This window comes from Trachurus trachurus (genome assembly GCF_905171665.1).
Source record: "Trachurus trachurus genome assembly, chromosome: 1".
NCBI lineage: Eukaryota > Metazoa > Chordata > Actinopteri > Carangiformes > Carangidae > Trachurus > Trachurus trachurus.
The window spans coordinates 17613886-17636016 of record NC_139891.1 but is presented as its reverse complement, the minus strand read 5'-3'; the positions used below and the strand labels follow the sequence as shown (position 1 = coordinate 17636016).

Here is a 22131-nt window from a genome sequence, read left to right as displayed (position 1 = left end):
CTCTGCCTCAAAACTGTCCATGTTTTTCACAAAGACAGAATCATGTAAGTCATTTGTTTCATTGTTAAAGATAAAGTGATTATATCACATGAACACTTAATATGTTTGTGTATGAAATCCTCTCTTTTTTGTTGTTTTTGGATGTGTTCATTTTTTTGCAGGTTGTTGTATGACTGAATCAAACGAGGTTTCATGACAGAAATAATGCATAGTTTCAGCCACTAGATGTCTCTCTGTTGCAGATCTTTGTTTCCAAATCCACTAAGACTCACAAGTTCACAACTTCCCTCCCTCATCGGCTAAATGACTCAGTGTAGTGAAGCATGTCAAATAATATTTGTCCACCACTGCAATCAGACAAAAATATTTTACATATTTTTATCCATTGGCCACTTAGTTTAATGTGTTTGTATTTTTAAATTGCTCATTTGATGAAAACGTTACACCCTAGGGGCCATTCAAAGTCCATGAGTTCAGGAGCTTTCAGTTGAATAAAATGATTATCAACAGCAGCTGGAGACAGTCGACCAAGTCTTAACCAAACCAAAAGAGTTCAACTTAACTCATAATCCATCATCAACAGGCATACATATTTGGACATTTATTTAGCATTATATATTTAGTTTTTTTTCTCATATATACATTATAATGATGCAATGGTGCGGACAAGTGGGAAATAAACTTGGAGAAAAAAAGGGATGAGAAGCAAATGCATTGTGTGTATTTCTCACCATTTATATCCCCTTTCAAAGTAATATTTGAGAAAAACTTGATTCATATTTGACAAATCGATAATTTCAGCTTCAAAATAGTATTTTATTCTATTAAAACCATTAATTTCTGTAACCAGTTACCAAGGCCTTGTAGATAAGGATGTAGTAGGGGAAGCACAAACTATGAGTTGTTTTCAAGGACGAGCTAAGTGGAGAAAAGAACAGGAAACGTGACATCTCGAAGGTGGGAACAAGTGCACAGAGTTTAGTGACATACGGCATCTCACCCATTATTGTTCAGGATAAAATTTCACCTAATGAAGTAAGGTGTTGTATAGCAACCAACTGATACCTGGGATTATAAACACATATCAAGACATATTGAGAACTCCGCATTGTTCTGCTCATCAGGTTTCAATAGATGCCTGTGATGCCAGAACTCAAGGTCATTGGTCAGTGATGTTGCTTTTAGTAACATCAGAAGGTCTGCATTATTATTAGTGCAGAAACTTTGGGCTTTACTGACATAGTTTATATACAAGCAAAAATACTTAGAGCACAGAGAGAAGCACACACTGAGGACTAATCTGAGAACCAGTTCTGCCTTATCAGTTGAGCTGCTGTAAATCTATTGACGTTCAGGAGAATCAAGGCCACAGATGCGTGAGATGCCTGGCTGAAAGGGTTAACGCATCATAAAAACTTAAGTAACCTCAGGGTGAATGTGCGGACAGCGCTAACTGACGGTATCTGTGCCAGCAAGCATCAATCATGTCTCCTCCTCCTCCCCTCACCAAAGCTGGGCCGTACAACAACTGGTAGCTGTGGTTTTGGCAAACAGCTCCAGACTGCTGAACATCCAGTCTAATTACACGTTTCTTTTGCATGGTCTGAATCCAGAGTGAGGTTAAACAAGGAATTCTCTAATCTTATTTTGGGCCTGGCCATATAAGGATATCCAGGAAACAATTATGAGCCTCAGGAAGGAAATATAGAAATCTTTATTTAGGCTTTCTACTGTACGTGCCCTATTTCCACGAACGAGGTCTGGCTCCAACATCATGTAATAGTGAGGACACCATGGTTATAAAACATGCTTTTGTTTTTCAGTTAAGAATATCACAAGTGAATTAAGCCTGTATGTGCAGGTGTGATGTAACTCCAGGTATGTGAGGCTGTCACACATTTAACCCTCTTATTTCAAAGATGTCAAAATCATTACTTTTTCTTTGTCCAAGCGTGTTTTTTTTAATCTACCCTTGAGCAAGGCACTACTTCTCACCTGATCTATGTACTCTTTTATGAAGCAACAATAAAACTTATCAATCAAATGAGTGACTACAGTAGATAGTAAATAAAAAACATCCACTTCACCGGAAACAAGCACGACCCTGTCTGGCTATCCTTTCTACTGTGAGTGGGTGAGTTTGTTTTTTCAGCAGCCCACAAACCCTATGGTTTGGTCTGCTCAGCTATATTTCACTAAGGACTAGAGAGGGGGTGGAGAAAATTTAGTGACTGAATGAAATAACTGTGTGTGTGACTACTGTATGTGTGTGTGTGAGAGAGTTTGTGTGTATGTGTGCATTTGCAGTCATCATCATGCCAACGTATACTTGTTTTGACTTTTCTCTCCGGAAACGAACACACCTTCGCGTGCCGACAGGAGAGCAGACGTCCGGAAGGAAGTGATGCAACCACCTTAATGGAAGTGACTTAGCCTATATAAAGAGGTCGTTGGAGTTTCCTCCAGCATTTCCACACATCGTGCTTCTACTGCCTCAACTGCCTCAACTGCCAGCTTCCATACGTGGCTCAGAATAGAGACTCCGGTTTGTTGACAACATCTCTCACAGCTCTGAATCTAAGAGACAAAACAACAGGTAAATGATCATCTATTTACTCATTATAACAATTTCTGTGTAGTTTCAGTACATGTTTCTAATGCTTTGTTCTTTAAAAAAAAAAAAACACGTATTTTAATGATCAATTAATTTGTCTAGTTTTTTTATTTATTTATTTTTACAAAACATATTTAGCAGCTAAAGTGTAATGTACCTTTGCTATTACAACACAATAGTTGCTCTATGTTTCTATTTTCGTTTATTCATTTTGGACAGTTAATGCATATTTCAGATGTGTTTTATGTTTTCAAACCAGTTTGCGTCAAATCAAAAAGAATAAACAATGTATGTGTTTGTTGCAGAATGAAGTTCACCATCATAATGTTTTGCCTGCTGGGAGCAGTTTTTGCCAACCCAGTAAGTACAAAGCTCTGTAAATAAAACTCTTTAAACATTTTTGTATTTTTATGCACATTTAATATAAAATATCTGCAGACTTATTGGTCAAATAGGATGGTCATATATGGTTATACTGTATATGGTCAAATGAGATGCATACAGTCATTACTACAATCGTAGTTATAGCAAATGAGTGCAAAATATTGCCTTTGTCCTCCAGTGTTCTAGTTTGCCTCCCATTGAATTCCTACAAATCCACATAGAGGTGATGCACCCATCTGTACTACCATCAGATGTATCATATTTTCCTAAAGCCTTATCTTTCCTTTCTGCCAGATTTCATACAATGTTGTTTTGGACTCAAGTGAGCTTGAATCAAACACGGTGAGTGAGAATTTAACTCTTCTCATCAAACTCTGTCTAATTTCATTTTTGGTGACACTGCCATTCTTTAACCTTCCACAAAGTTTACACATACACGTCAGCATAAAATCTAACAATATGTGTGGTTACTCAAACGTTCTTCAGACAATTCTCATTTCAGAGACTATTGTTTACTGCACTGTAGTTCTGCAGCCATGCATGTGTGAATGGATTTTAAATGAATGTGATCATAGCACTGAAAGGGTGTAATTAAATGTACTGTGTGTTCACTTTGTTTTTCTTTCCCAGACTGAAAGTTTGTCTCTTTCACAATCATCTGAAAATAGCACCTCAGAGCTTCAGGTATTGTATATACATATACTCCCGTAATGAGTAAATGTTGTTTTCTGATGTGGAAGACTCTGATCTCAAGTGCTGAGCTTCATCTAAATGGACGTGTCTTTGTCTTTCTTTCATCTTTTTTTCAGAGTTCTGAAGAAAATGCCTCAGATCAAGTGAGTCATTTTGTTTGTCTGTCAGCAGCAGAACTCCAGAAGAAAAAATGATAATTCTGAGTTATTGATCTAATGGTGTTAATTTGTATGTTTTTCTTTGTTTCCAGAGTTCAGAGTCTCAGTCATCAGAATCCTCATCAGAAGAGACGGTAAGTTGAATCAGAGTCCTTTTTTTGTAAACAGTGCGTGAAAATGACGATAATCCTGATAAAGTAGAACTGTGAAATATAAAAGAAAGGAAAGAAAGAAAACACGAGCCCTTTGAATAGATTAGGCCAGTATTAAATATATTACTGAAACCAAACAAGTAGCCTACTATTGTGCCCTGTTTGTTTGACTCTAACAGAAAGTTTACACATTACAGACTTCAGAGGAGAGCGACAGCCAGTCAGATGAGGATGATGGGGTAAGATGAAATGCTGTTACCAAAAACAATTTAATTATCCAAGTATTACCATATAATATTGCATATTTCTGCACTTTGCTCATCTTGTTCACCGTATTTCCACAGGCTGACTCTATGGCTGAGACCAGTGATAACAGCATGGGCAGCGAGGAGAATGTCCGTAAGGTGAGAAAACATTTTAAACACTCACTTGGTTTCAAACATACACACAACTGAGATTAAAAATGAGAAACACTCACATCCCATTCGCTTGTCTGCTCAGAGTTGGGTTCAAGTGTTTGCAAGTGTCAGCAAAGCCCTGAGCGTGGAGGACAACAGCACAGAGGTCGAAGGTCAAACAGACCACCTGACCACCAGCACGACCCTCAAACAGAAGACCAACACCACTCAAGGCCAACCGGACCTGCTGGTAGTGGAGAACAAGGCCGACAGCGGTGACACCACCAGCGACAGCGCAGACACCAGTGACAGCTCCAGCAGCGAAAGCAACGAGACCAGTGAAACCAGTGAGAGCAGCGAGAGCAGCGAGAGCAGCGAGAGCAGCGAGGACAGCAAGAGCACAGAGGACAGTAATGCCAGTGACAGCACGGAGCTGCAGCAAATAAAAACCACAGACTGTGTGAATGGCACTCAGAGTTGCGAGAGTGAAGAGTATTTCTTCCAGGCTGTGGGAGACGACGCCCATCACCCTGTGGACAACCTGATGATGCCAGATGAGGATGAGAGGGAGTTCAGTCTAAGGAGATGATGACATGCACAGCTCTGTGTTTCTCCTCTATGAACTAAAACACCATTTAATGAGCTGCCTGAGGGCCTCAGGATCAGAAATGTGCTCCTACCCATCGCTTCTGAATGTTGATCATGGCTTTATGTGTTATCTGCAGCAGAGTGATTCATGTATGTAATTATTATTGTGAAGATGATAGCATCATTTATTTGTTTTGATAATAATAAACAAATGATATATCCATGGTACTGGGAGCATCTGTGTTTTTTTTAATAATTAGGAAGCAGAGAGCAACTTTAATATGCTTACTGAAGTTAGCTGTGATAATGAGGAGTACTGGGAACTAGTGGATGCCACTGATAGTGGATATCATATAACCAATAGCAAAACTGTCCTTACAAGACCCCTCCAACTCAAATAACAAGAATGTATCAAATTTAACACAACAGACTCAATAACATGCACGTACAACGAAGCTCCTCCAATGTCTGACCTGTGGTTTCCTGGTTAAACAGATTCAATCCAATCTCCTACACACAATACATTAACACACTGATCATTTCCTTTGCCAGCTGTGGAGGTAGTGGAACTAGTGGATTTGTATTGAATTGCTTCTTGATTTCACCACAAGGACTGTGACCATAGACATATATACAGACTGTGACACCCTTATTATACAAGTACACAAATGTGGTGGAGGACTTCCTCACTGCCTCCGATGGCAAGTCAGAAAATGACAAGTAGCTAAATGGAAGTGGAGCTACTGTCAGTCTGAAGTGGAACTGTTCAGCAATAAGAAGTAGTTTGCTTTTAATATTAATCTGAATTTACATGAAGCCCAGGGAAATCTGAATATTTGGAGGGCTTAAATGCTACCTCTGATTGACTTGATCAGTCTGACGGGAAATTGTTAGGTAATAAACACATATAGTTTCCATTCAATATCAATATGAATTTAGACGAGGCACAGTTAAATATGAATATATGGAGGGGTTTTATTTTGAAATTCTACATGTGATTGACCTGATTTTCTGCGTGACACCCTGAGGTGGAGTCCTACTATCAGTCTGAAGTGGAATTTTGTTTTTAATATCTATCTGAATTTACATGGAACACAGTCTGCTTTTACTTTGAAATTCTAGATCAACTTGCAAATTGTGCAATTTTAATTATACTACTTAAAAATGAGAACATTTACTAGTTTGGAAGTTCCCTTTTGAAATCAGTCTTTAAACGCTCTTACCATAGGCTAATGTAAATAATTAGCTGCTAACTTTAATATCTTAATAATCATATTGCACTGGCAGATTAACTCACAGTGAGACCTCAGTGAAAACTCTACGTTTTAGTGGAAAACACTGTTCCTATATGACAGTATTTGTCCAAGTGATGAGGTGATTTATTCACTGGGTCAAATGCTTCTGATGCCCTAAAACCTGTACACATGCTTGTGCAAAAATCTTTTTTGTTTTCTTGTGCAGTAATCAGTTTTAATGACACAATACGCTGAGAGCCACTTTAAAATCTTTATTGTCAATTTTCTGTTCACCCCTAAGAAGTGTGTGAGGCCAATGTGAACGGACAAACAAATGGCCAAACAGTTGGACTGTCCTCTCATCTCAAATTGAAGTGAAATAAATTCAATTAAGACATCTTAAATCTCTTCATTTTATATGGTAAACATTACATTCATATACTGTTGGACACATATGATACCCAGAATCCAACAATTTTAAATACAATTGCAATACTATTTTAAGACACTAGATGGTGTAAAAGATTGTAAAGCCAAGCAAAACAAAACAATGGACATCTGTAAAGAACTGAATATATTTAGTTGACTTTGTTTCCCTATTTGTAAATTTTATTCTGAATTGGCCTGTGCATATTCTCATTTGTCCAGGTCATAGTATCTCAAAGGAGGTTAAATCGAAAGCAACTGGACTAATAATATAATAATAATGGAATAACTAAGTCCAGTTGCTTTCGATTTAACCTCCTTTGAGATATTCTGAATTGCGTTTTGTCTGTATGTATCTGTTTTCCTTTTTAAACATTTTTTTCATTAATATCTCAAACTACAATGGCAACAACACATAACTAAAACAGACAAGCTAACTACCAATATTTGTAAGCAAATTTACAGAAAGACAAAACAATCCAAACTCACTCATAATGGCAACCATGGTGCACTATTACGTCAGTAATAGCCTATACTACACCACTTGGTTTGAAAGTACAGAATGATTCCAATACGAGTATTTTAATGCAAATTAAATGTATTTATTTTCACTGTAATTATATTTGCAGAAGATTAGATACTATTTATGTTTTTGACCTAAAAAGAGTTGGAAGAAAGTGAGGGGGCAAAATAGTACTAGTAGTAGTAATAGTAGTTCTGCCTTTCTTGCCATATGGTGCAGGTGTCTGTGTGACTGTATGTAATTGTTCACTTCGACCACTGGAGGGAAGTGTCACTCCACAATAATCAAAATTCCTTTACGTTCACACCCCGTTTGGCTTCACACAACCCCAAAAACATTATGCAAATGTGTTTCTAAAGTGTCTCCAAACAATTATTGCACTTCATACATTATTTAATGTATAGATAATTATAGGAACAAGTGCTTTGATTCATAAATTAACCAACTACACTCCAAATAACTCTAATAATTTAACATGTCAGATGAACATCGTGTTTATGGCAAAGATTTTAATGCTGCATAAGATTATTTTTGTTTTTTTTCTTCTGACTGATGTGATGTATTGTGGCACTTCATTTTTATACTTTCTTTTCCAGTTGATTAGCCCAAAATTCTTAAAAATGATGTGTTTCCATAGAAAGGGTTGTTTTAATGCCATCAAGTCTGTGATAAAATGCCTGTGTAAGTCCTACTGCCTATTTTAGGTCATAGAGTAGTGCCATTCAAATGAGCACTATTAATAAAGAAAAAAAAATCAATTTTGTGTGGGGCTATTTGTTTATTGAGAAGCTGTATAAGGTTTTTCCACTTTTTATTTTACATGTTTACTTAAGCCTCTGTGTTGTAAAAAGAAGCACTGTGGTTGGAGCAGTGGCCCATGGCCTCAGGAGATGACAGGTGATAACAGGAGGTGACAGACAGGCTGACATCATCACAGATCTGCAGCACGCAGCTTTCTCTGTTAAGCAACACTGGGTTTGAAAAGGTGGGTGGGTTGGACCAAATCTCTGCTGAGACTGTGGAAGTGCAAGTTAAAATGACATAACAGGTCTGAACAGTTATGTCTGAACTTGCAGCCACACATTCACATACACAAGAGAACAGTCAATATATTATATATAGGTATTACAAAGTGCTTTGACAAAACGGTAGAAACACACATGACCGATGGCAGAAGAACCCAACAGTGACATAAAATCCATAAGAGTCCTTTGCAGTATGAGAAACTCACAACATCAACTGAGACCAGGAGGAACCATAGTAAGGTAGATGTAATAAGAAAATAAAATTGTTTAAATATGAATATAAGTTGAAAGTGAGAAGTGAGATTAAAAAAAAAACATTTTACATGAAAACAGTGAAGAAGTGATTTACAAAAGGGGGTTACAAAATAAAGTAGTAATGTAATATCTCAGTGGCTGAGCACAGCCAGGTAAGATAAAACAAATAGGCTAAACAAGAAACTCGGGAGGTGCTATAAAATGTTATTACACAACCAGTTATAAAAAGGGGTTTCTGAGCAAGTTTTCAGACTGTTTACTGCTAGATACATGAAAAAGAAATTATGTTCTACTTTTTCTTTTTTTCAAGTGTATTATCTTGTTGTTTTATGTTACAGGCTGTCTGAACTCAGCTCCGTCCCGTCTTACGTCCTTTCCGTAGTTATGAAACTTCCCGACGCAGGTTTTGTAACAGAAACGTTCTGACCAATCAGAGCCCGAGTTCACCCATCACGTGACTGTGCTTTTTTTATGTAACAAATGGGTGTCTATGGGAAAGTCCGGTCTCTGCACTGTGATGGACCGCGGCAGCTACAGAAATGCATAGACAGGTTAACAGAAGACAAACAAGATCTTCATAAATCATAACACTTATTTCTTCTTATTATTATTTTTTAATAGACGCTATAATGTCGCTGGAGGCCGCCGCGGAGGAGAGGAGCTCCTTCTTCATTGGCACTGCTGCAGACCCGGACCACGTCTCGGCAGAGGAGGACCACCATCAAATAATACTACAGAAAGCCAACGCGCTGGCCTCGGAAAACTGCCTCAAAGAAGCCATAGGCTGGTTTTCAGTGGCCATGCGGTACGGCCCGGTGCGACCTGAGCAACTGAGCACTTTCGTGGATTGTATCCTCCGAAACTTCAAGAGGAAAGCGGCGGCCGCTGGGCCAGACTCACCCCCGGGCCGGGGTCGGCACAGCCTTGGCGACGATGCGTTTGCCTGCCCCAGCTGTCAGGGCTTCCTGGGTGAGCCTGTGACCATCGCCTGCGGACACTCGTACTGTAAGAGGTGTTTACAACGGCGGCTGCTCTCCAAGTGCAAACTGTGCAGTGAAGCCGTGAGGGGCGAAGGGGAGAAAGTTAATGTCACCCTGTGCGGACTTTTAGACAAATGGTTCCCGGAGGAGCTGAAAAGGTCGAAAACACTATGTGAAGTGGACGAGCTGTGTCAGGGGAAGAGATACCAAGAGGCTGTGTCGCTAGCAACCGATATTATCAACAATGGTGAGTGTTAGCATCTTACTCTGAACAACACAACCATGTTGAGAACACCACAAATGTGTTTCCTGCTGCGTCAACGTGCAACCGAGACGTCGTGTGGACTTGATATAAGATGCTATCTACGTTACAACACCATTATTGTTTATTGGCAGTGTGTCCTGAGTTCCACTGACCAACATTTTTTTGGGATAACTGTGTGTCCTCAGTAGCACATGTGTTGTCCCCGGTGTCTCCTCCCACCGACGGCTGCGTAACCGGCAGGTCCTGCTTACGAAAGTTTCACACCAAGTGCGCATGCGCGTCTGGTGCAAGTTGCATAAGGCAGGTCGTGACACACATCGGGGCAGTTTTGTAACTGGGGGGAGGGAAGGCATTTGTATTTTGTAATTATTATGGCTGCTACGACCCAGTGTTTAATTGATGTTTCAAAAGAAGGGTTGAATGCACCGTTTGTGGGTCAGTGTAAGAGTAAGGGGCACAGACTGGTGGTCCACATAGACAGACACTACTGTAAGGCCCATGGCCTCTGCTTCTGTAACAGGCAATATACATTATGCAATTGAGAAGAAAGATATGGTAGTTAAGTGGCAGATGATATTTTCGATAGAAAACTTGTGATAAAAGAGGTTTGTGGCAGGAAAGGCTGCTGGTTCAAATAACTGCATTTACTGTACAAGTTTGTATTGATAAAGTGAATACAATAGGTAGACCTGAAGCTTCAGTTATTCTGATAACTCATAGACAGAAAAACATTTTGGGTTTGAATTTTGGGTAAATCTTTTATCTCTGTTTAAAAAAAAAGAAAGAAAAAAAGTCAAAATATTAGATAGTTTCAGCTTCTTATGTAGAAAAATCAGTACTATACCTAAAACAATCAGCTGATTTATTTAATATGCTTGTAGATTTCACTCCCAAAGATCACTTTTCTTGTAGAATTATAAACTTTTTGTTAACTCTTAATATTTGTTTTATTCTGGAGGGCTGTGGATCTGGCATTTACTTTTGATTGAGCAAAACAAAATATATCAAGGTGACGCTTAAAAGTGCAGCCCTGTCACCTTAAATAAATTAATAATAAGCTTATTACCTAAATGTGAAGATAATTAAATACTTCTTAGTTGCAGCCTTTATAACATCTATGGTTTATTATGCCCTTGAGCAAATCATTCAGCGCCCACCTGCCTCAGTCAGTCCACTGTGCAGGTGTTGGTTTAGTAAGGGGGTATAAAGTAATGCCCACCCCAATGACAAACGTATCTATATAAACAATAAAAGAATGATACATTGTGGATAAGACACTGTCCCTAAAGATAAAAAAATACCTCAAATATCTCAGTGTGCACCGGTTTAGAATAACATTGAAGTCATAATGTACTTTGCTTGGAATATGGCTCGATAATTGTTCCTTGGCTTCTCTTGGGTTATGAGAGTTCAGCTTATGGAGGGAGACATCCATGGTATTTGGGTCAAGTGATGTAGTAATAATATATGTAACCATGGTATATCCCTGCTGACCTGTTATGCATCTCCTCCATCTAAACAGCATTGTGAAAGACATGACCTAAATTACTGCCTTACACATGTTTTTGAATATACAAATGTTAATACTTACTAGTTGTCCTATCATCATATCATTTAATGAAAGTAAAGTTAATGTCCCTGTGTCTTGGACTGCTGAATGAACAAAACAAGCAATCCAGTACTTTGGACTCTGGGGAACTATAGTGAATATTTTAAACTTTTCTCTGACTTTCAAATAAACTAAATTACACATGAAAATAAATAATCATTAGGTTAATTTGTTATGATAATGAAGGCTAGTTGCAGCACTAACATACCCTCTAGCCAAAGGAGGCATTAAAGTAGAATAACTTGTCTTGCTTTAGGACATCGGTTGCTGACAAAAACAAAACAGATCGCTCTGTTTCTGTGCTGTGGATCTCAGATGAAGGAAAGCAAGGACATATGAGCTTCATATCACTTTCTTAAAGGACAACTGTCATTTGACATTGGGTTGTGGGTGCAGATTGTTCCCACTGTGAGGAATGGGACTGATACCGTCATACCACCTGCTTTTGACAGCAAAGTCCCTCAGCAGCGCCGCAGACAACTGATGACGCAGGGCAGACACGTCCAGATAATTAGGGACAGATGACTAGACAAACTACCTGTGGCCCTGTTCACATTAGCATCTGCCATCAGAAAAATGAGCTAAATCCCATGTGTCTCACTGAAAGGTAACACATCACTGGGATTGATGACATGCCATGTGCAGAAAAAATACAAATCAGTCCATGAGGAAAGTGAAACTGATTGAACATTTTGATGAAATGCAGGTTAACTAAATTCATTATTCAGTGGTATCTGCTGGCAGGATGCTGTATCAAAAGGCTGAGACCAGAAGATTGATATTGTTTGGTCGTGGGGGGAATGCTGCATATCTAAGTATATGGCCATCTTCAGTTTACTGTTTTTAATAGTTATAATTGAGTATTACTGAAAGTGTGAAGACTTCAGATGTTTGGTTCCCAAATGTTGTCTGCTGCCCCTCAGGGGGCGGTGGGGAGCAAACATAGGAAATGCACTGATCTCTCTGTTTATACAGAATTTAGGTAATATATCATGTGATTATGCAATGTACGCCTTGCAGGAAATGACAGATTTTGTAACACATGTGGTGAGGTTAATACTACATATGCATGCACATAATGAAGGCCGTACAATTGCCTAGTTAAGTGTTATTAACAATATGATATTTGTTTGGCTTGAAAGTATACCACAAAGATTTTAACCTTACATTCCCTGCTTTGTTTCTCTATCTCCTTTGTTTGTTTTTTTTAGAGCCAGAGCCGACAGTGGTGGCGCGACTGTCTCGAGCAGAGGCGTACATGGCTCTGAAACAGTACCATCTTGCTTTGGAGGACACAGAGTTTTGTCAAGGGTCCAACAGCTCTGCTGAAGTAGGTCAACGATACTGCAGTCATTTATTAGATCACTGTTAAAACAGGAAACAATATTATGTAAAAATCAAGCTTGTATGGTAAATTCCTATTGCACAAGCATTTGGTTGTTATTGGTCAAACAAACAACATTTGCCTCCAGGAGGATAGTGGCATTGAAGGGTTGTTTACATACACTCACACACCTGCCTTTGTTCATCAGAGTCTGGCATTTGTTTAATCTGTCAGTCACTCAGTGCTGATATATTGGTCAACAGGCCATTACTAAGAAAAGGAGTATTTTAAGACTGCTGCCCTCGAAGCCATGGTCAGGGTGCACCTCATTGGTCGTCTCATTGGATTATAGTTACAAGTTAATGACCTGTAAAAATAGTTGTGGACCAGTTCACATCATCATCATATTTATTCATTAATTTGTCTTATACGAACATAACACTGGTTTACAACTAACCTCTGGGTGCACAAATGTGATTTTTGTTGTTTGTTTGTTTACAAGGCTTTTTTTTTTTTTTTACTGCTGTTTTACTACTGAATAAAAGCCTTTACTCTTAAAATAGACAGGCTGCAAAAGAGTATCATGCAGAGAATCAGAAGGTTTTCTTGACCACAACAGAGTATGCAGTGATTAAGGTCAAAGCCATTAGCGACTAATACATCAGTTACTACAAGAGACCGAATGTCTGGCTCAGCTATTCAATGGTGTATGTCAGTAGATCATGTATAACACTTGCATAATTGGTTCGTTCATATTGATTTATTGACAAGCATAGAAATACAGCATGTATGTGATCTGCTGGCTGTTTAAAATGGATTGTATGTATGTGCACAGTTAAATGGACACCCTAAATGCTGGCACAGAAGTATAGTTGATCCTTTTTCTGTCGCTCTTCTCTTCATTTTCAGACTTTGTTTAGGAAAGCCATGGTGCTACATCAGATGGGCGAGGTGGATGAGTCGCTCCAAGTCTTTCTCCACTGCCTGGCTGTGGATGAGGACTTCCCCTGTGCTAAAAGACAAGTGGAAAAGGTGAGAAAACCAAAGGGCTGGGGTTAATCTGCTGGCAGTATGAGATAAGAAAGAGACAAAATTGTTGTCAGTTGAGCTGAGGTCACACGGCGGTTATGCACGCAGGCCTGTGGAGTTAGACTCAATATTATGTGAGCTACAGATTTAAGTGGAACTTTTACTGCTTCAGCCTGACGTCAGGGAATTCAATGCATCATTACTTCAGCTCTTTGATTGGATAGCCTTGAGTGTAAAGTGGTGTTTGTTGCTTAAAGTTAAAGTAAGGTAGTGATGTTGTGTTTTATACTCATCCAGATGAAAGCATCTCGTTCATTAATAGGCTTTACATTCAGTTCAGTTTGTTTCTGAAATGCTCCGAAAGATATAATGATCGATGGCCATGACTCAAACACCATATGAAAAGTGGCTTTCCGGAGCTGAAGACTACTTCTACTTGTTGCTTACTATGCCACACCCTTACATCGCGATTACGTATGAGAATTGCCAAGTAAACGAATAAATGTGTGTTAAGACAAATATAATGTGTACATCTACATTCTCAGCCATGAACATTGTCCATTCTCTCTATCATGATCATCTCTCATAAAATTGCATAAGTTGTTTGAGAATCTGGTCCTGTGACTGTCTGTAATGACATTAGTACCGCTGGATAGGCCGACCACGGCATCACAAGTTACATAAGGACCACAAAGTTGTTATTTTGATCAGAACAGAACGACATACACTCTCAGAATAACATGACAATTTGTTGCCGTTTCAGGGTAAAACTCTAGCTAGAAAACAGTCGCTAATGCTGGTCAAGTTTTGTGTAATCATCATCTGTGAATCATTATTGTATAAGAAGCATGCATAATCACATTAGTCAGCTCAGCTCTAGGTTTTAGTTCAGTTCAGTTCAGTTTTCTTTCTGTAAAAAAAAAAAGTGTGTGAAATTGATTGCGCCTGTTATTTAATGTTGTTGGCTTGCGTGGGCATCTTGACTGGAGTCTTCATTCTTCAGATCCTGAGGGAGACACTACTCAGACGAGACCTTAGTCTAAAAAAATAGTGTGGGAGCCAGACAGTGTGCATCAGTAGAATGTCAGATCATGTTTGTGCAGCCTGTAATCACGCTTACAGCCTCAAAGGACTTCCCAGTACCCATGTAATGAAAATGAAACGGTAATGAAAACAGCTAATTAATGAAAATGACAGCCCCCGCTCTTTTTGCTTTCACTGAGAGTTAGTGAGAATAAACATACTAGAATCTTAAAAGTAAAATGAAATGCTTTGCAAACTATTACAAAACATTTTAATTGAATTATGAACAAATTTCAGAGATAGAAAACTCAGTCGTTTTAAGATGAAATTCTAGGAAAATTATGCAAGTACAGGGAGGAAAGAGTTGTGTGAGGATTAATGAATGAGTCTTTTTGATTTGGTTTCAGTACAGCACGAGTTATACATACCATGTGTTAAGAATGATCCGTAGCTGAGAGGTCAAAGTTGAGGGCCTTAAGGTTCAAGTGAACTGCAAAGTAAGGTTGATGTTCTCTGGTGCTGCTTCGTGTATTGAGGTTAAACTGAGGTCATCCTGATATCTGTTGTGAACACAGAACACAGCTGTGCAGACTTCACCTTCTCTTTTCATCTCACATCTCCATGTGTATTTTAACAAAACTGGCTTTTGACCATGGTTATAGACCAACAGTAAATATTTACAGTATTGTGCAGTTAAATCATCAATAACCTCTGTGTTATAGAAAGTTTTTGTTAATCACACACTGTTTCAAACTTCCAAGATGTATTGCTTTAAAACATGTCAAAGCATTTTTTAACACAAACCAACACCTTCTCAAACACAGTGACTGCTGAATGCTACAAGATACTATTTTAGAAGAAAAGCTGTTGTGGTTATTTGGTATGCTCCAGATCCATTAGGCTCCCAGGGAACTCCACCTTTATGATCATTTAAGTAATATATCATGAAATGGGCAACATGCTTGCACCAACTGACTGCCCATGTATACTTTTCTGTGTAGACTCATTTTCAGTGGTCAGAATTGCATTGACTTTAGTGGAAACTTTAAATATTTGCCTGTTCAGTAGCTCTGCTTTGCTGACAAACTGGGGTTCTTTTTACAGATCTTGTGTGACCTGCTCTCACCAGCTGATGAGAATGTCAAGGTCGGCCTGAGGGAAACAACGCACAACACTTCGCCACATTTGCGCAGCAAAACCCTCGTGGACGATTCCCAAGCTCAACCACAGAGCCCAATCCAAAGACAACACCCGGTCCGAGCTGCCTCTGCACACCCCCGCACGGACAGCCAGGAGGTACTACCACTGAATAACGATGCTGATATTGAATAGCAATTCATGGATTTGTGTGCAGTTGATTACACATGATCATCTTCTTACCCTTGACCTTTTGTCATCCTCCAGAGACGGTGGGAAAGTCTGGAGCGGCCTGGCCTGAGCCGAGCTCATTCGCTTCGGACGCATGGCTCCAGTTGTGGTGAGGAGGGTCTGAAGAGAGTTTGCTCTGCTCCTCAGCTGGGGGACCAGGAGAAAGGGAGTCTGCTGAAGAGGAAGTTGTCAGTGTCGGACACAGAGCCCTGTGTCGTGGACAGTGGAAGTAGCAAACATAAAAAGCAAGGTCAGTTGTTAAGCCCTTTGTTGTATTGTTCTCCAGTCTACCCGGTGTATTATATTATACTATAATTTCCAAATCAAATTCTGTTGTCATGATAATGTCTTATATAAGAGCTCAGATCATATAATTGTAGTAATGGGGCATAATAAAAAGCTTAACACCCATGTTCTTCTCTATCCTACTCTGTCACTCTAATACATTTACACTCAGTTTCACTTGATGCACCATATCTGTACATTTTAAAGTATCTTTCTTTTTCTTTTTTTTTTACTTAAGGTAATGTGAAAGGCTCCAAACAGCTGGCTACCAAAGCTAAAACCTGCAGAAGTGTTCCTGAAGGTCTGCTGGACCCCAATGACTTAGAGTGCTCTCTCTGCATGAGGTAAGAAAACATATAATGCTGTGTGATATAACATAACAGCTCTCAATTTACCCTTGTAAACGAGTGCACTTTTTAAACAATAAGTTAAAAGTTGCATCTCTGTGATCAATACAGGCTGTTTTATGAGCCTGTGACTACACCCTGTGGCCATACCTTCTGTAAAAACTGCCTGGAACGCTGCTTAGACCACACACCCCAGTGTCCCCTCTGTAAAGAGAGTTTGAAAGAGGTAAGAGACCAGTCTGTTGCATATGGATTTTAACCTTCTTTTGTAGCTTTACAAGTAGATATGTGTATTCCCTGCTTTCTGTATTAATTATTAACTTGCATCCTGCCCCCTCCAGTATCTAGCATGTAGGAAGTACATGGTGACAACTATCCTGGACACGCTGATCAAACAGTATTTGAGTCAGGAGTACGCAGAGAGGACGAAAACTCATCTAGAAGAGACCAGAGAACTTTCTGAGTAAGCAGCCTTTCCATTCATCAACATTTTCTTCTACTTTCTTTTTTGGGGGTTGTTTTCAGTGTTCAGTGTTCATCATCAATGATCTAAACTAGTTATCTTCTTTTCCTTCCTCTGTGCAGTCTGACGAAGAATGTGCCTATCTTTGTGTGCACCATGGCTTACCCCACCGTGCCTTGCCCCCTGCATGTCTTTGAGCCACGATACCGCCTCATGATTCGCCGCTGCATGGACACAGGCACGCGGCAGTTCGGGATGTGCATCAATGATCCCCAGACCGGGTAAGCTTGCAAGCACAAACATGGTTTATATTTGATTGAACTGGGCATATGTACATACATGTACATCTAGATTAGAGTTTCCTTATACAACATCAGTTATGAAATCAACGAGGCAATCAATTGCTTCTTTATTACAGTCAAATTCCACTGTACATCCTAATCGATGTGTCTTGAAAATTTTGTCGAAATCAAAAATTAACCCTAATGTCTATCAATGCAGGTTTGTAGATTATGGCTGCATGCTGATCATCAGGAGCGTCCATTTCCTCCCTGATGGAAGATCAGTAGTGGACACCATTGGAGGAAAACGCTTCCGTGTCCTGTCCCGGGGAATGAAGGATGGTTATAGCACTGCTGACATCGAACATTTGGAGGATACCAGGGTAAGAACCACCGTGGCTATTATTTGATCAATAATCAATAATATGTTTTGCTTTCACAAGCATTCCCCAATCTCCATTCATAATTAGAAACTGGAACCACTCAGGTTTTGCTTGGGCGTCACAGCAAATTGCTTTAATTTTTAATTTCAGATCATGTTAAAGTGACTGGTGTGTTCATTAACTGACTCGTGCTTCATAGGTGGAGGACAGCGATGAGCTACAGAGACTACAAGAGCTGCATGATGCAGTGTACGAGCAGGCCCGCGTCTGGTTCCAGAACCTCAAGATCCGCTTCCACAACCAGATCCTGCAGCACTTTGGACCCATGCCAGAACCAGAAGCCGATATCCAGGTAAACATCCAGTGTCCCCCTGCTGCCATCTTGTAGAATAAACCAATCCCTTCCCACTTTAGCCTCGTTGAGGACTATATCTAAAACACAGTAGGAGTCTTCACTTCACAGTGTCACATGGTGCTGAATTAAAATCGCTGCATTAGTCTCAAAGCAGCTCTGTAGATGTTTGAGTCAGAACAAGTTAATAAGCGCAAATATTTGCACTGATATCTGAGATAGTTAAGCAAATGAAATACATTTAGTGTGCTTCTGTCAGTACACCAACACACTGACAGATACAGAGCAATACAGCTTCGTATCTGTCAGGTTAGGCACCAAGCTGTATGACTAATATACAAGAATATTATGCAGAGCTTGTGTTGAGTCCCCAGAATTTCAACTAATGCAAAACAGTATTTATGATGTTTGTGATCCATTCGAAAGATTCTCTGCAGCAGTGAGTTGGCAGCTAAGCAAAACGTTTATTACTTTCTTTGACTTGGCTAGACACTGTAAATTCCTAACCTGAAACTGGATCATCTCATGACATGCCTGTCTTTGGGGAAACCCACATTACCATGGATTCACCTGCCACAGAGGTTTTAATACCGGAACACAATTGTTATCTGAGCTGAGTCCTGGCTGCAGCCTGCACTCTGCAGCGCTGAGAGGGATTACAGCTCTGCTCTTAGGACAACCACGGGGTGGAGTCTATTGACAATATAGGCTAAAGAGCTTTATGGGTGCTTCATACTTAATCCCACTGGCCGTGTTGCGTCAGAGGAGTGTCATGAGGAGAATCCCCAATTCAACCACGTGCACATGCTCAGAGAAAGTAAAGCATCCAAACCACAGGTTCAGTGCAGTTATGTAATTTATAAAATTTTTGTTCCAGGGAGAAACACAGCGTTACTTAAGTTAATTGGTTGTGCGTTTATCTTGAATTAAAATGTAGCACACACGTAGTAAACACCAGTCACCTAAAATCCTCGTAAGTGTTAAGCACATTTTGTAACTGGCTCAGACTCTCTATCTCCAAGAAACAGGGACCTTTTTCAGCTATATACAGTAACTCCCAGACATGCATTCTTCTGGCAGATTACTGTTAATTGTCATTTATGGTTGAACACTCGTTACATGGTCTCAGGGCTGAGTATATACAGTACATCACATTTGAAATGCCATCAACACAAAGTGGGTCCTTCATTCAGCCACCGGTTACCTTATGTGTGTTCAAAGTGCAGTAAAAAAGGGTTAGGGTTATATCAGCAGATTAGTTTCAAACAGTGTCTGGGATGAATGGATTTCTCTTTATCTTCTGTCTGTTAGATGATTTGCATGACCAAGAATCGTAACACAAAACTCGTATTGATAGCTGTTCAGGTTATACAAAAGTATTGATTGTTGATTCATTTAATATGTTTAAGATCCAGACTCTTCTGCTGTGGGATACTCATTATACATGAAACACAATATACTGTACAGATTTAGGTTCTAACACAGGCTCAGTCGTTTATTTCTTGGCTGGTTTAATAGGGAAACAAAACTCTGTCTCTTCAACCAAACTATTTCAAATATTTAGAAATACATTTTGACAGAAATTTAAAATAATTTTATCACCTCGTCGTTTCCAGAAACCTTTACAGCGGTAACATGAAGCTTCATTTGCCTCAGTGATGATCACAGAAAGATTTATGTGATCTTGAAAAACAAGCAGTAGTGAAAGCAACAGCCTTATAATTTTGTTTTCCTTCTATCTTCTAGGCAACTCCTGACGGTCCAGCCTGCTGCTGGTGGCTGCTGGCGGTCCTGCCCATCGACCCTCGGTACCAGCTCTCTGTCCTCTCCATGACCAGCCTCAAAGAACGCCTGGTTAAGATCCAGCAGATCCTCACATATCTGCAGAGCATCCCCAACAACTAGAGCTTCCTCTACTCACCACAATAAACTTCCTTTTGGACTATTCAACAACATTGAAGCAACCTTGTATCAATATCTCACCACCTTTAGTCTCCACAACCATGTGATCCTTGAAACCTTCATTTCTACAGCTATAAAGCACTCTCATTACTCTCTCCGTTCATATTATGCTTACACAAGAGCAGCACAAAGCTGAAACGTCCTTGAACTGTGGATCTCTGAAACCAGAGATATGGCCAAACCACCTCAGGGAGACTTCCATGGCACGCGCACATGCACTATTTGTGTGTGATTTTCAGAAATGAATGACATATCATATTTTCATCTGCTCTTTTTTGTCATGTAGATCTATTTCAATTAAAGAACTTCGTAAGGCATCTTGTCAAAATGAGCAGAGCAGTTATTATTCCTCTTGGTTAATATTTTTTGGTACTGTTGAGGAAAACAGTAGTACACTGACGGACCACCTTTGAGCGTGCCTCTTTTATAGATAGCACTTACAGTACGGAGTTGAGGTGAAGAGAGTATCTATTATGGTTTGTGTTGTGAAAAGGAGGTTTTTCTTAAGTTTGTCTCTTGGCTGTAAGATTTCTGTTCATATGGAGAAGAGATGAGGCGGCAAAATCCTAAATGCTGAAGTCCAAAAAGTGAAAGCAAGCTGTAACTTGTTAACTTTAAACTTGAACAACCACACATGACTAAAGGCTTGCGTATGTGTCTCAACACATGATGAAAGTGTTAATCCATCTCTTCCGAGCATCAGTTTTCCTTCTTAATCGCCTCCCTTACATGACAACCATGCACAGCTTCCTACGCTGCCGGAGGACATTCTCTGTCCAAAGAAAGTGTTTCTTCCATTTTTCACCATTGAGTTTCTTCCACATTGTCATGCAGAGATGGGCTGTTGTGTGCCTTCTCTCCTAACATGATATTGAAGGAACAGTCGTGGCTTTGAAGTCTCATCTTGGGTCTGTGATTTGTAAACACTTTTCTTGCTCTCACAGTTAGTCAGCCCTATCTTCCAAAAGTTTTGTTTGTCATGGACCTTTGGAGAACCACCTGGAGTGTGAGGTTTTGAAATGAGAGTGTTAAGACTTCAGTGGTTCTGTTATTATATTGTCTGTCTCTCCTCAAAACCTTATGATTCAGATTCCCGGTTAATTAAATTAAACTGAATTAATTTATAAGATAGAATATATTTGTACATTCTGACCATGTGTTTGTAAGAGATATTCTGAGGGGGTCTTGGCAATATTATGACAAATCAGTGCAAGATTACAAACAAACAAACAAACAAACAAACAAAAAAACAGCATGTATAACATCAGTGGGTTTGCATTATTATTCATCCAAAGCTGCTCTGTCTGCTTGGAGAAGAGAGATAACCTGCAGTGCTTCAGTCAGGGGACTGCGTTTGCCTTATACCATTTTGCATTGTGTTTTGAGTAACACAATGCATTGGCTTGGTTACCATTCCTTTTTGCCATTGTATGAAGTATGTTTTCATTGTATTTTTCTCCTCTCTGTTTGACACCTTGTGTTCACAATGTGTGTAAAAAAACAAACAAAACAACATGAAAACAAAATTCAAGTCAAAGCTGTTATATGTAAATCATTTGTAAAAAGGCTTTTTGAACAGATTTGCTTTTTGCGCAGATGTTTTAAGTTATCAATTTTCAATAAAAGAAAATGCACCTCTTTTTTCAACTTTTGTGTCTGTGTTCATTGTTTCACAGTATAAGTAGCTCAGGGCTCCAGATTGCCCTAAATGAGGTTGTTTTGTGCAAGAGATGACTCAGAGAGTTTAGAATCTGTCATTACAGGTGGCAGGGCAATGTGTGAGGAAAAGGAAATGTGAATATTAACTGCGTGCCTAAATTTGCTGCGTGCGCTCCTAAAATTTTAAGTTAGGGGCCACTGTGCTCCTATAAAAGTTAGTCTGAAGCCCTGTTGCTGTATGCACTGTACTGTACATCTGTTAATCTACCCATTCATGCAATTATGCATGGGGAATGTTTTCCTGGCACACCAGTCACCAGAGTTTTATTGCCAACCATGCGCATCTTTTG

At 39.4% G+C, this 22131-nt stretch overlaps 1 protein-coding gene across 1 annotated transcript; it reads left to right on the top strand.

Moving 5' to 3' along the window:
• Positions 1-8945: 8945 nt before the first annotated feature.
• On the top strand, positions 8946-21751 carry lonrf1 (LON peptidase N-terminal domain and ring finger 1). Its single transcript, XM_083979010.1, has 12 exons — positions 8946-9678; positions 12517-12635; positions 13539-13661; positions 15786-15977; positions 16086-16299; positions 16573-16678; positions 16793-16907; positions 17023-17144; positions 17267-17425; positions 17646-17808; positions 18008-18160; positions 19907-21751. Exons 1-12 carry the CDS (start codon positions 9081-9083, stop codon positions 20063-20065), a joined length of 2223 nt encoding a protein of 740 aa, XP_083835136.1. The 5' UTR covers positions 8946-9080; the 3' UTR covers positions 20066-21751.
• Positions 21752-22131: the final 380 nt, after the last annotated feature.

Bases quoted from the DNA above. Each gene is read 5' to 3' on its own strand.
- lonrf1 (XM_083979010.1), top strand. From the start codon at position 9,081: ATGTCGCTGGAGGCCGCCGCGGAGGAGAGGAGCTCCTTCTTCATTGGC. The intron at 16,300-16,572 runs GTCAGTTGTTAA...TTTTTACTTAAG, and splicing joins TAGCAAACATAAAAAGCAAG to GTAATGTGAAAGGCTCCAAA. The intron at 16,679-16,792 runs GTAAGAAAACAT...TGATCAATACAG, and splicing joins GAGTGCTCTCTCTGCATGAG to GCTGTTTTATGAGCCTGTGA.